Source organism: Formica exsecta, unplaced genomic scaffold, assembly GCF_003651465.1.
Source record: "Formica exsecta isolate Colony F162 unplaced genomic scaffold, ASM365146v1 scaffold138, whole genome shotgun sequence".
Classification (NCBI taxonomy): Eukaryota; Metazoa; Arthropoda; class Insecta; order Hymenoptera; family Formicidae; genus Formica; species Formica exsecta.
Window position 1 is genome coordinate 1892434 of NW_021848711.1, and position 13978 is coordinate 1906411.

General features: G+C 34.6%; 1 protein-coding gene across 1 annotated transcript in view; it reads left to right on the forward strand.

Annotated features, from left to right (window-relative positions):
- LOC115246074 (twitchin) overlaps positions 1-13978 on the forward strand; it is a 111181-nt gene that overhangs the window by 46981 nt on the left and 50222 nt on the right. Inside the window, 18 exon segments of the mRNA XM_029824661.1 lie at positions 1917-2067; positions 2336-2572; positions 2790-2926; positions 7586-7711; positions 7873-8017; positions 8100-8239; positions 8312-8456; positions 8581-8722; positions 8806-8930; positions 9021-9374; positions 9578-9784; positions 9872-10180; positions 10417-11007; positions 11304-11609; positions 11739-12041; positions 12331-12615; positions 12852-13163; positions 13494-13796. Of these exon segments, the coding sequence (XP_029680521.1) occupies positions 1917-2067; positions 2336-2572; positions 2790-2926; positions 7586-7711; positions 7873-8017; positions 8100-8239; positions 8312-8456; positions 8581-8722; positions 8806-8930; positions 9021-9374; positions 9578-9784; positions 9872-10180; positions 10417-11007; positions 11304-11609; positions 11739-12041; positions 12331-12615; positions 12852-13163; positions 13494-13796 (4318 nt within the window).

Sequence of the window (13978 nt, forward strand, 5' to 3'; positions counted from 1 at the left end):
GTCGTGTAGATATTTTACTATAATGTGCCTTTTTGTAAATAATCCTAATCATTTAGTTTCCCGTTAGACAAACGGCAATTTAGTTGATGTAACGAGGATCAGATCGGTTCACAGAGTAAGGAATCATTTTCATATATTCGTGTTAGCATCACCAAGCAGTAAAAATGATCGCCCATATCATACTCATTACTTCGAATTCACGTTTCTTTCTTTCTTTCTTTTTTCCCCAAATTTCTATATCTTTTGTTTTCCTTTATGTGATTCTATATCTTCATACCTAACATTGACAGCTATTATTTGGAAGAAGAAATCAAGAATATTGTTAACAACACCGTAGATCATTATCATAAGATAAATTGCATTAATAGGGATAACCGTAATAAATAAAAATAATAATATATTTTTTATTTAGCGTTATTATTAAATAAAAAAAATTAATTCTTTAATTCCTCTCTTATTCGTATCTTTCTCTTTACCGTGGCGCAAAGTTATCCCTTCCAGTGCAACCTAATGTCGCCTTAATCTTTAGACCGACGATGATTTTATGTAAATAATTATTAACTATTATGTACCGGAGCTTCAAATTCTCATCTCACACGTATTTGTGATCCGCACTTCCGCTTCGCGATTCACGCATCGACACCGTGACAAATGCGTTTGTCACATTTTCACGCACAATTAAATATGTATCGACGCACAAAAAATATCGCGTGCTCATAACATCGTAGAAACTCACACGTTTCACCATCGACCAAATGATTCCCTTATTTATTTTTAAGATTGAAAGCAGGAGAGGCGTAAAAATTTTTCCAAATATTAACTCTGGTACTACATTTATGTTTGTCTCTTGGATCGATCACATTAATTTAAAAAAAAAACCTTTGTTTACGCTCTTCTGTTTTCTTCATTCTCTCATTCAAGTTATTAACATGTTCCCTTTGCGTTTTCGCACCGACTATGCGTATTCAAGAGATTTTGTTTAATGATTTAGCACATTAATATTTAAAATATTCTCTTTTCAGAGAAGTTGATATTATATAAAAAATCTTTAAAATAGAGTTTATTATAATATATAAAAAGACGGAGTATTGCAAAAATTGAAAGTACAGAGAAAGTGTAATCTGGTTATTTTTTATAAAGTAAGAATCACACTTTCGTTAAAAATAAGCGAGCAAAACCCTTGAAATCGCAGTGGCTACAGAGTCATGTGGTTGGAGAAGTTACTACGGAAGTCGGAAAAATCATCATGTAAAATTGTTCACGTATCAATTCCATCTGCTAATCAATGCATATCCTGAAAAAAGAACACTGTTGTGGCATTGTCACTAATCCTATTGAATCTTACCCGACTTTTGTGACTAATACACAGTGAATTAACGATTGTAACGCCAACTAATAATGTGAATTAACTATTAATTGTAAATAACGATAAATTAATGCAAATAAACGTAAGTAATGATTAAAATGTATAAATGCTTTCATGCGAATGCTCGCATGAGTTGCAGATTTTTTGAACGACGAAGGTATCTTCCGTTTTTTTTTTTTTTGTTATCTTCTCTTTTACAAAAAAAAAAATCTTAAGAGAAATAAAATCATGCAAATTAATTTTTATCGATACAAAATAGAAATCAAAATTGAAAGATACGCTTTTAAGAAATAATTCAATGTATTTAATCATCACTTTCGATGTAACATTATTTATTAATTATAATAAATTGTAATTTGCATTTCTGATTCCATGAAATTACTCGAAGTTAAATCAAACTTAATTAATAGAAGATCGACGGAAGTTGCCGTGTCGCGTCGTGCTTCAAACTTTCTTGCTTTCTTTCGAAAGCTTGTCGAATGTCTATGTCAAACGCGAAGAGGTAAAGAGTGTACAAAAGTTTGCTCACATTCTCATTTGAATGGCGCAGCGTCGTCGTCCGAGCACAGCGGACATCAGAAGACCCAGCGTGGCGGACCTCGAGAATAAGATCAATCAGCCTAGCACACCTCTACGAGATGTCGGACCAGCTGGACCACCCCAAATCGTCGATGTCCAGGAATCGTACTCCGCCGTCGAAGGTAATGCATTCTATTCTTCGTTAGCCCTATCAGACTTTAAAGCTTTAAAAACACAATTTTTTTCATATTCTAATATCTTGTACGGTATTTACGAGTGTGTAAGTAATATTACACTCATTTTTTCCCTCAATATTATATATATTAATATAGAATTATAAAAATATTTTAATATTATATAATTATTATAACTAATATAATATTTTCAATTGCCATATAATTTTCGCGGCTACAATAAAGAAGAACGTTTTTATATTGACATTCTTTGTAGACTCGACGGCGTATCTCACCGTCGCGGTGGAGGGTACACCTGCGCCAACTTTCAAGTTTTACAAGGGCATCACCGAGATTATCGAAGGTGGCCGCTTCAAGTTCCTCACGGATTCGGAGACCAACACGATTACCCTCTGCATGAGGAAGACGAAGCCCAACGACGAGGGCACCTACAAGATCGTCGTGAGTAACATCCACGGCGAGGATTCTGCTGAGATGCAGCTCTATGTTTCTGGTGAGTCGATTTAATCTAACCGTCGACGAAACTTGAAAATCGAATACAAAATATTCACAGCGCGTTTTTGTTTAATATTTATCTATAATAAAAAATATTTTAGTACTATATTATATATATGAATTTTTCAAATTTAATATTTCATACAATATAGTAATACAAAAGTTGCATTAATGCCCTAAATTTTATCTTAAACAAACGAATTTTATTATAATAGACGCCAGTGGCATGGACTTCCGTACTATGTTGAAGAAGAGAAAGTATCAAAAATGGGGACGAGAGGAGGCCGAGCAAGAGAAGGTGGACTTGAAAGAAGTTGAGAAGCCCATGCCGGCGTTGAAGAAAGTGGAAAGGGTATGTATTCTTGTTTGGTTGTACATATATATATGCGCGTATGTGAAAATTATGATATAAACAATATTTTGCAAGAAATTTAATAAGTTTTCAATTGGCGTAGAACGCTAATGAAATTAATTTATATGAATATTACTGACTTCGAAATAGGTTTAATCTGAACAGAATTGTTTCGCGTGATATTCTTTAAAAGGAAGTTGGTTACGCATCATACTTACAATCGTAAATCATCGATGTAATGCACATAACGTCGATGTGCAAATGCAATTTCAGCCATTAACAGCCTGGGAACAGGTGATATAGCAATAATAACATGAATATATAACATAAAAACGTCGTCTATCGAATTATCTGCGTTATAATTTTCTTTTTTTTTTTAATTTTTTTCTCATTTGTTTTTAATTTGTCGATTATATCACAAGATTTAAGACACGCTTCTGTTTAATAGAATTTTCTCATCTTCTTTCACTTTGAAATAAAGTTACAGAACAACATTTTGTCAGATGATTAATTAAAGAAACGCGTAATTTTTTTTTATTTAGCATAGAATTAACAACAACTTCACTGCGTTGTTGATCTGCTGAAACATAATTTACGCGGTGGTGTATCTCTGAAATCTCGGAATGTACTTTTTATCCGTTCCTCTCTCTTCTTCTCTTCTTTCTCTACCTCTGTTCTCTCAGTCGTTACAAAGCGAGCTACATGGACCGAGCTGGTTTCAAGAAGGCGAGGATATAGTGATCATGGCGGAGGGTGTGGAGATCCTTCGAATTTCTCTAGACAAAAAGAGTGAAAGTAACTGGAGCTGGCTCAAGGTTTTTTTCTAACGACCTTATTTAGTGAACCCTAAATGATGATGACAAAATATAACGATGACGAACACTTGAACACTGACAAGACATTAGAATTCACCGTCTGCTTTCTGCATTTTTTAACGTTAAAATAAATTAAATAAATAATTACAAGAATAATTAGGAAGTCGTTAAGAAAATTACCGAATCTTGATTGTTATTAGAAGAGTAAAAATTTTATTCTCATGAGAATAAATCTTAATTGTGTCAATTAGTTCTTCAGTTTTCCTCTGCCTTTGTCGCACAAGCGATGTAACTTTCTTTTTTATCCTTAACGTGTGCACTTTTATGTATATGTATGATTTAGAGTTAATGCTGCAAACTACAACTTTTCTCAATTTGCGCGATTAATACAGATGTTGCAAATTATTAATCAAATTTCAAATAATCTATTTTAACTTACATTGCTCAATATTGATAAAAATTCGCACGCAAGATTAATATTTGATATTTTTCTTAAATAAATATGTAAATTATATTATAGATTATTTTACCATGCTTATATTGAGGGTTGGCTGCATATTTTTACACTGTATCATCACATTTTTTTATTAACAAGCAACCACTATTAACGTAATAAGAAAGCCTATAGTGAAAGAAAGAGAACATGAACTGTCAATGAAACGTGTGATGAAATTGACAACATTTCAAATTTACTGCATGTAACATCTCATATTGAGGGAAGCATTATCTCTAAACGCGTAGAACTCTATCGCAGTAAAAGATAAGAACTCTGATATACTCAATTCCGCAGTTTCAAATGTCTAATCAAAATGTTTAACATATGCCTCATATATAAAAAGCACATTATACAATTGAAAAAAATTAGCTCGTCTTTCTCTTTCTTTTTTTTAAATCTCTTTTTTATTAAATATATATTTTTTATCAGAGTTCTTTGATGATTGCTATTAGAGTGGCTATAAGAGTGGCATTAACCATAATGTGTGTGTATATCCGGGCATGCAGGACATCTTCGACATTCAGCGCAGGCCAAGTTTGCAGGAGCTAATCGTCGACTGGCCAAAACTAGCGACATGCGCCAAGGAGAAGGTTCGCGAAAAAAAAAATCTTTAAAGCAACACATCCTTGCATTAGAATCCAAAAACCACGAAACAAAACTGCCCCCGCAAGGCTTTTATTTGCACGGTGTATTCAGGTTAATTAAACATTTCTCAAAATATATATCGCAGATTTAAAAATCTACTTTTTTTTACATAAAAAATAATTTAAAATTACAAAAAAAGAACATATAATAAAATAAGATTTATTTTATGTTCCGATTTTTTCTTTACGATTATAATTTGCCAGAATACCCGTGTTCTTTGAACTTTCTAAACGTGATGCTTTGAACGAAATATAAGACAGAAAAACTTGCGTCGCGTTGTTACGTGGCAAAGAGATCAATTCTTGCGCAATGTGGGCGCTTGAAAGATATATAACTGCGATTGATCTTTTTGTTTTATTAAAACGGGATGTTACATTGATTTGACTGAGAATGCAAATCAAATAAATCAGTAAAAACATGACAAAAGCCAGTTAATCGCAAGAATTTTAAAATTATAATTGATCGAGTCAGAATTTTGCGAAAAACGTAATGATTAAATTAAGATTTATAATTTTCGATGAATTATTTCAGAATTCTTGCGACTATTCACGATTGAGAAATCCCTTTTTTTGGCCTGCGCTTTTCCAAATAATTTCTATAAATTGTAAGATACTATATAAAACAGAGATGTAAATATATAAATTTACGTAACAGAAATAAAAATTAATAAATCACGGCTGAATCGTCCACGCTTCTCATGCTTGGCTTAATTAAAAATAAGTACTCTTATTATCACGCATGTGATCATACGCTTTCGTATTTGTGAACTAAAATATTAACAATGTAGATATTTAATCTTATCTCACATTTTCAAATAAATTATATAAATTATTTAGATTTAAGACATTTTAGACATTCTTCGTTATCGCATTTCGCTCTGTTGAGTTATGTGACTTATATATGTGCAAAATTGCAAAACTATTGATGCAATTAGAAGTAAACAGCCATCATTAACTAAAAATAATAACTACACATTATATTTAATAATTGTTTTAACATAATATACTTTAAATAATATTCTGTAATAATTTATAGCTTAATAATTATCGTAACTCTTTATATATAATTGTATATATACATATATTATAACTGTTATATATAATTATTTAGTGATTTTAACTATACATAGTACTAATCATGCATAATTTATAATAGCAATGATTTATTCAGGAAGTTCGAAATAACTAGAACTACGAAACTGTAAAATAGCAATGACAATCAAATTCTGAATAAAAGCCCATCGGGGTTCTTCGCTGAAAACGATCAGCAAATAAGATTGACAACCGCGTCAGGAGAAGCTACTGTGATTGCGGATTTTCCTTTTGTTGTTTCTAGAATAGTGGATCGCGTAGGCCGTCTCTGGCCGAATTAATTCCCGACTGGCCGATCCTGCATCACTTCACCAAGACGGAGGTTGGACCGATTCTTACGTGAATTGAATTATTTCATCGATAATATCACGTGATATTGACTGTCGATGTTTGCCTGTCGCTGTTTATCTCAAACAGTCTCCGAAACTCGACGATCTGTTTGTCTTCTTTCTCTGACTCGCTCGAGAAATCTCTCATTCTTTCACTCGACAATACTTTTGTACAAATTAATCGTTTCTCCTTAAATTCTACTTCTCTTCTGTGGCTTCGATTAATGAACTTTATTATCCTTTAATTAATTTCTTAAAATTGAAGTTACTTTATTTCCACTATTGCACCCTCTTCAATCTTTATATAACTTTATCTCTTCTAATTCTTCTCTTATTCTTCCGATAAACACATTCTGTATAATTTTAAAACTTATTTAAAGGGATTCTAATTTGTGACCATTTTTATAATGAAGCAATTTGTTAACTTAGACAGTTAAAAAAATAGGAACACTTTTTATAATAAATTAATAATTATTAATAAATTAAATTAAACTTGAAATATATATTTTTTATTAGAATATTTCTTATATTATTATATAAAAGTGTGGTGTTCAAATGTTATAAATTAATTTTAAACTCATAAACCCACACAATATATATCTTCATATTATTAATACTTTTATTTCTATTTTAGATTCTAAAATTGATATTGTGCATATATTAATTTTATAAAATAAAACTATTAAAAATATATCTTCTTTCAATATATTGAACTGATTGAAAAAACGAGACGATAGCCACAATTGGAATTCCTAATATCAAATATATAATGTCTTTTATCATCAATGTCGTGTTTTGAATGTATCGTAAGCGGCGGCTTCTTCAGCAATTATCTTCTCGCGCATCTTGCTCGAGCAGTGACGAACAATCTTCTCGAGAAAGCCTACTCTGACTCTTCTCTTTTTCAAAACTGTTTAACAATCTTAACAGTAATAAGCATGACGAGTTACAGGCTTGAAAATGTCCGGTCCAGCCGACGAACGATCGATCGAGCTTCTTGCAAATTTTTCCATGTTTTTCTCTAGAATATTTTTTTCCTAGAGTCTCTCTCGAAGTATTCATGGAGACTTTGTCTTTTTTTTGTCGTCTGTTACCCTCCGTTCTTCTGCTCGTACGGAGAGGCAGCGGCGGCGTTTTTTCGATTTTTTTCATCGATTTTTTCTTCTATCTTTATTGTATCGCCTGGCAAAGCTGTCGATGTTGAACGATATTACTACTGTGGAATTCCTCGGCTAAATTCACGAACATGATTCATGGTTGATTGATGATTCTCTCATTTGCAGAAACAAGAGAGCTTCCTGAAGCCACTGGTGGATCAATATGCCAAAGAGGGCAAGGACAAGAAGGTCGTCTTCGAAGCGAACTTTTCGAAACCGAACTGCAAACCGAAATGGTTCTTCCGAAAGGATGTGAGTGTGTTGAAAGAAATAATTTCTTCAATTATTTAATATTATTTATTTTTATATTGCTGCGAAATTTATTTAATTAAAAAATTTTATATATGATATATTCTCTATAATTATAAAAAAGTAGAATAAATAGTGATATTGATTATTTGTTTTTTGTACAGGAATTATTCGCATCGGCCAAATATAAATTTAAAAACGAGGAAGATTGCTATCAGCTAATCATTAGTGGACCTAAAGTCGAAGATACTGGAAAATACACGATCGAAATTGCCGGGGTATCCAGCACAGGATTCCTCAATGTGGACGGTATATATTTGTACTAAACTCTTGTTTTCAATCAAATATTTGTTATAGAAAAAAATATGTTTATAATATCTCAAAATTTCAGAACCTGATCCAACATATACGTTCACAAAACCGCTGCCGAAGAAAAGCAGTGGCTTCACCAAGCACGAGACTTACATGGAGTGTACAGTCAGTTCCAATCTGGCACAAGTTTCCTGGTATAAAGGCAAGACGAAACTCGAGGTAATTATCGCAGTAAAAATTCGAGTGAAACATTATTTTCGACACTTCTCGATGTTAAATGTTGTTCTTTAGGATGGAGACCAGTTCAGTATCTCGAAAGACATGTCCGGCGTATGTCGGCTAACGATCAAAAGCGCAACCCTCGAGGATAGTGGCGAATACAGTTGCAAGATAAGCAAACAGACGGATAAGACAGATACTGTTCTTACTGTAGTCGGTAAGAGATATAATTTTAATATTATAATATTATATAATATATATAATATTTTTTTCTATGATATGATTTTGCCTAAAACATTTTGTCAAACTTACAAAATTTAATGATGATTTCTCCTTTTCAGAATATCCTTACAAGTTCGTCAAAGTGTTGAAGCATCAGCAGCTGGTAGAAAAGGAGACACTGACCTTGCTTTGCGAACTCGATGATGCTGCGGGTGAAGTTCAATGGTTTAAGGGTGACCAAGCGATCACACCTGACAAAAGGTACTTTAAATTAATAATATATTTTCCACTTATCTATCTCTCTTCTGAGAATGCTTTATATAAACAATTTCTTGTGCTATCAGAGTGCAAATCAAGGAAGATGGCAGGAAACGAAAGCTTGTTATTAAAGACTGCAAAGTCACCGATGCCGGGCTGTATTCTTGTGTGAGCAACGCCGATAAAACGGAAGCCGAAATTGTGATTAATTGTAAGTAACAAAGTTACTTTAATTTATTCTCAATTATTCAATCTCGGAAAAAAAGTATTAAAATCATGTATTCTTGTGCAAAAATCACAGACGCCAATCGCTTCAACAAGAAGTTGAAGGACACGGTTGCGATAGAGAGAGAGAAGCTGGTGCTGGACGTCGAGCTTCAGGATCAGACCGCGCCGGCCGTATTCTACTTCAACGGCCAAAAAATCGAGCCCAACGAGAGAATAGAGATCAAGAATCTCGGCGGTGGTAAACATCAGTTGGTCTTCAACAAAGCGGAGATGACGGACGACGGTGAGATTATGTGCGAGAGCGGTCAGCTGACCAGCAGCTGCAAGCTCACCGTGAAGAAGGGCGAGAGCAAGCCTATCGTCGATTTTCCCGATAAGGTCGAAGGACCTTGCAGTGCACCGTTGATCTTTGTTGTGCCTTTCAAAGGTAATGGCTCACTCGTATTTTATTTACATTTTATTTTTACATACTTATATTATATTTTGATATTTAATTATATTTTATTTATAATTTGTATAAATTGAAATAAAAAGACAGTAAAATATAAAAGAACTTTAAAAAAATATAACAATGTGTAAATATATGTTCTGGATTGCAAGTTGTGACACTTATATTTGTAATCTATACAGTCGATGGCACCAAGCAAAGTCAAGTGGAAGCAAAACTGATGAAAGATGGTAAACCGCTACCTCTCAAGGAAGTCGAGATTGTTGTCGGCGAGGATAAAATTACGTATAAGATCAAGAAACCTCAGCGCGAGTCATCCGGAATCTATCAGATAAAGATCGGTAACAATCAAGGCGAAGAAGTAAAGGACGTCAACATTGTTATGCAAGGTTTATAACATTTTTTAAAAATTATTTTTAAAAAATCTTGCATCTCTTCTTTGTATTTTTTCTTTATTTTTAAATTATTCTCTTCAGACGTTCCATCTTCACCGTACGACGTTGAGGTCAACGAGATTTTCCAGAACTCCTGCGTCGTGTCGTTTAAGCCGTCCAAGGATGACGGCGGCACTCCTATTACGAAATACATCATCGAGCGTCTCGATCTCAGCTTGAAATCTCAATGGGATAACGTGGGCGAAGTCATGTTGGGCGAGAAATGTGTCTACAAAGTTGCAGATCTTGTTGCGAAGAAGGAGTACAAGTTCCGCATACGAGCCGTAAACAAGCTCGGTTCCAGCGAACCGGCAATGTTCGCCAAGCCTGTCTTAGCCAAGGATCCATGGGGTAAGTTTGTCGAACCTATATTAATCAAAATTTATTATCATCTCTATGTATATAAAATTTGATTAAATATATATATATATGTATATAAAATTTAATTAAAAAATAGTTTTATTTAAATATGAACATTAATTCTAATAATTTAATCTGAAAAATTTTTACATTCTGATTTTACTATTCATAAATATGCCAATTTTGAAATAGTATAAAAAACAAAGGGCTTTGTCGACACTTTACAGATGAGCCAGGCAAACCGACAAACGTCGATGTAACCGACTGGGATAAAGATCATGCTGACTTGACATGGACGAAACCAGAGAATGATGGCGGTGCACCGATCACTGGTTACGTAATCGAGTACAAAGAGAAATTCGGCAAGGAATGGGTGAAGGGCAAGGAGATCGAGGGTGACGTCACTCAAGCGACTATTGACGGTCTAAAGGAAGGCACGCAATACGAGTTCAGAATACGGGCGGTGAACAAGGCCGGTCCCGGTGAACCGTCCGACGCCACGAAACCGATCATCGCCAAATGCCGATTCGTCAAACCATACATCATCGGCGAAGGTCTTACAAACCTGGTTGTCAAAAAAGGTCAGGTCATCAAGTACGACATCAAGTACGCTGGCGAGCCGGATCCGGAGGTACATTGGTTGCTCGGTCAGAAGGAGATTGTCCAAGACGCGGCCGAGAGGATCACGATCGACAAGTACGAGAGAAATACTGTGTTGACAGTCAGAAGGACTACCCGACCTGATTCCGGAAAATACAAATTGGTGCTGACGAACAGTTCCGGTACATGCGAGAGCATCGCCGACGTCGTCGTTTTAGGTAAGTTTATCGTGTCTGTTAATGTACGAGACGTTCCGGATAGAAGTCTCAATTGATGTTTCTTTAATAAAAATGTTAGTAAAAAAAAAGAAAATATTCTTAAAAAATAATTTTAATTAATTTATAGAATAAATAATTTAATAATACAAAATCTAAGATTAAATATTAGTAAAACAGTATGAAATTTATTTAAAATTATATAAAACCAGTTTTCCATTTGTTTTCATCTTGTTTATAAAAGAATAAAATTTATTAGAATATCTCGAATATAATCATTGCATCTTATTCCCCTGCAGACAAACCATCGGCTCCATTAGGACCGCTCAAAGTAGAAGAAGTCCGCGCCGATCACGTCAAGGTCAAATGGGATTCACCCGAGGACAACGGCGGTACCGATATCACGGGCTATGTGTTGGAAAAGATGGACTTAGACACCGGACGATGGATTCCAGCTGGAGAAGTCGGCCGCAACGAGAAGACCTTTACGTTCTCTGGCCTGACGCCCAAGAAGAAGTACAAGTTCCGCGTCAAAGCGGTCAACAAGGAAGGCGAGTCCGAACCCTTGGAGGTTGAGGAAGCTATTCTCGCGAAGAATCCTTACGGTAAGGACGTATCTGATTTTGCTGATGATTAATAGTTTTAAATTAGATAATTAAAATATTATTAATTTAATTAAATTTTGTTATATATTAGAACAGCGTATTTTATATTTTATACATTTTTTTCGACAGATGAGCCTGGCAAGCCTGGCAAGCCGGAAATTTTCGACTACGACAATGTCAGCGTGTCGCTGAAATGGGAGAAACCAAAGAGCGATGGTGGCAGACCGATCACTCACTACATCGTCGAGATGAAGGACAAATTTGCCGCCGACTGGATCGAAGTGATGAAAACTACCGATTCGACTCCCGAGGCTAAAGTTGAAGGCCTCAAGGAAAAGATGGTGTATCAATTCCGCGTTCGCGCTCACAACAAGGCCGGTCCTGGCGAGCCCAGCGATCCCACGGACAATCATCTTTGCAAACATAGGAATTGTAAGTTGAAATTTGTATAGTTTAATCTAGATCTTTTCTCTCGTTTCCTCCTTTTTACAGTTTTTATAATTATTAAAAAATTGCTTTTTACAATGAAGTAATTTATCAAAATTATTACAAACTTGCCACCTACATAATCTTACTCTTGTTAGATGTTTATTTTTTAAGAGAAAATTAAATATGATATGATATATTTTGGAAATATTTTATATTTCTCAAATAAAAAAATTGCCTAATTAATTTATAAGAAGGATATTCAACTCTTAAAATTAAAAATTAATTTTTTCAGTGAGACCAAGAATCGACCGGACCACCTTCAAGTCCATCATCATCAAAGCTGGTCGCACGCATAAATGGTCTGTGGATGTGTCTGGTGAACCACCGCCAGAGATTAAGTGGATCTGGAGGGATAATATCCCGCTGACCACTACCGAACGCATCAAGATCGACAATGTCGACTATCATACAAATTTCACAATCGTCAATGCGATGCGCAAGGATACCGGAAAATATACCCTAATCGCCGAGAACGCTAACGGCAAGGATGAGGAAACCGTCGAACTCACAGTACTCGGTAAATCTCTAATTTTCAAACTTGATTTTTCCTCGCGATACAATCTAAAAATTAAAATATATATGCAATAATTTATTAACGATTTAAAATATAACTCGATTAAAGTTTAATATATTTTTATCTAGTTTTTATATTAATTACACGATTTCTGAAAAAAATAAAATAAAATAAAATTACTATAGAGTGAGTAGTATTAGAAAAAAGTCTTAATTCAAGCACTAAATCTCTTGTTGCAGGAAAACCGAGCGCTCCTAAAGGACCTCTGGAAGTAAGCGACGTCACCAACACTACGGCTAAGGTGAAATGGGAGAAGCCGGAGGATGACGGTGGTGTGCCGATCAAAGAATACGAGATCGAGAAGATGGACACAAAAACCGGAAAATGGGTCAGAGTGGGCAAAATACCTGGAAATTCGCCGATCACGGAATTTGAGGTGACTGGCCTGAATCCCGGAAGCGAGTACAAATTCCGGGTGACAGCTGTCAACGACGAGGGCGATTCGGAGCCTCTGGAAAGCGAACGCGGCGTCGTCGCAAAGAATCCATATGGTATATCGATATTTTTCATTGAGATGTATATAAAGACCTTAATTTATCAAAATATCTGAAGAAATATTCGGAAAATTATATTATGCATTATTTATTAATAAGTTCTTTAATTAGTTTAAAGTTTCTTTTTAAATTAAAATAGGTTTTGTGTGCAATTATCTTTACAAGATTTTAATTTAAAAATTTAATTGCGTTAAATATCAAATATTAAAAAGTTACAATATATTTTTTGAGATATAATTTATCTCCGTTATATTTAGCGTGTTAAATTTGTATATTAATTCACGATAAATTCAGAATGAAATTTAATTGAATACAATTCTTTTTAAGACGAACCTTTGAAACCTGGAACCCCCGAGATTACCGATTATGATAACGAGTCCATAAGCTTGAAATGGACTCCGCCCGAGTTCGATGGAGGTGCACCGATCGAGAAATACATTATCGAGAAGAAAGATCGGTATAAGCCTGATTGGGAGAAGGCTATCGAGGTGCCTGGAGATCAGCTTGAGGGCAAAGTACCCGATCTGAAAGAAAGGGGTGAATATCAGTTCCGAGTCATCGCTGTGAACAAAGCCGGACCCTCGCCGCCGTCAGACGCGTCGAAGATGCAGATCTGCAAGCACAAGGCTCGTAAGTTCTCGCAAAAAAAAAAGATATTATTATAAAAAAGTATTACATTTTTTCACTCTAATATATATACCATGAAATAATGTTGTGTTGTACAATTTTGCCCGCTTCAGTGAAACCAAGGATTGACAGAACGAACCTGAAACCAATTGTTGTGCGAGCCGGCAAACCCGTCAAGTACGACG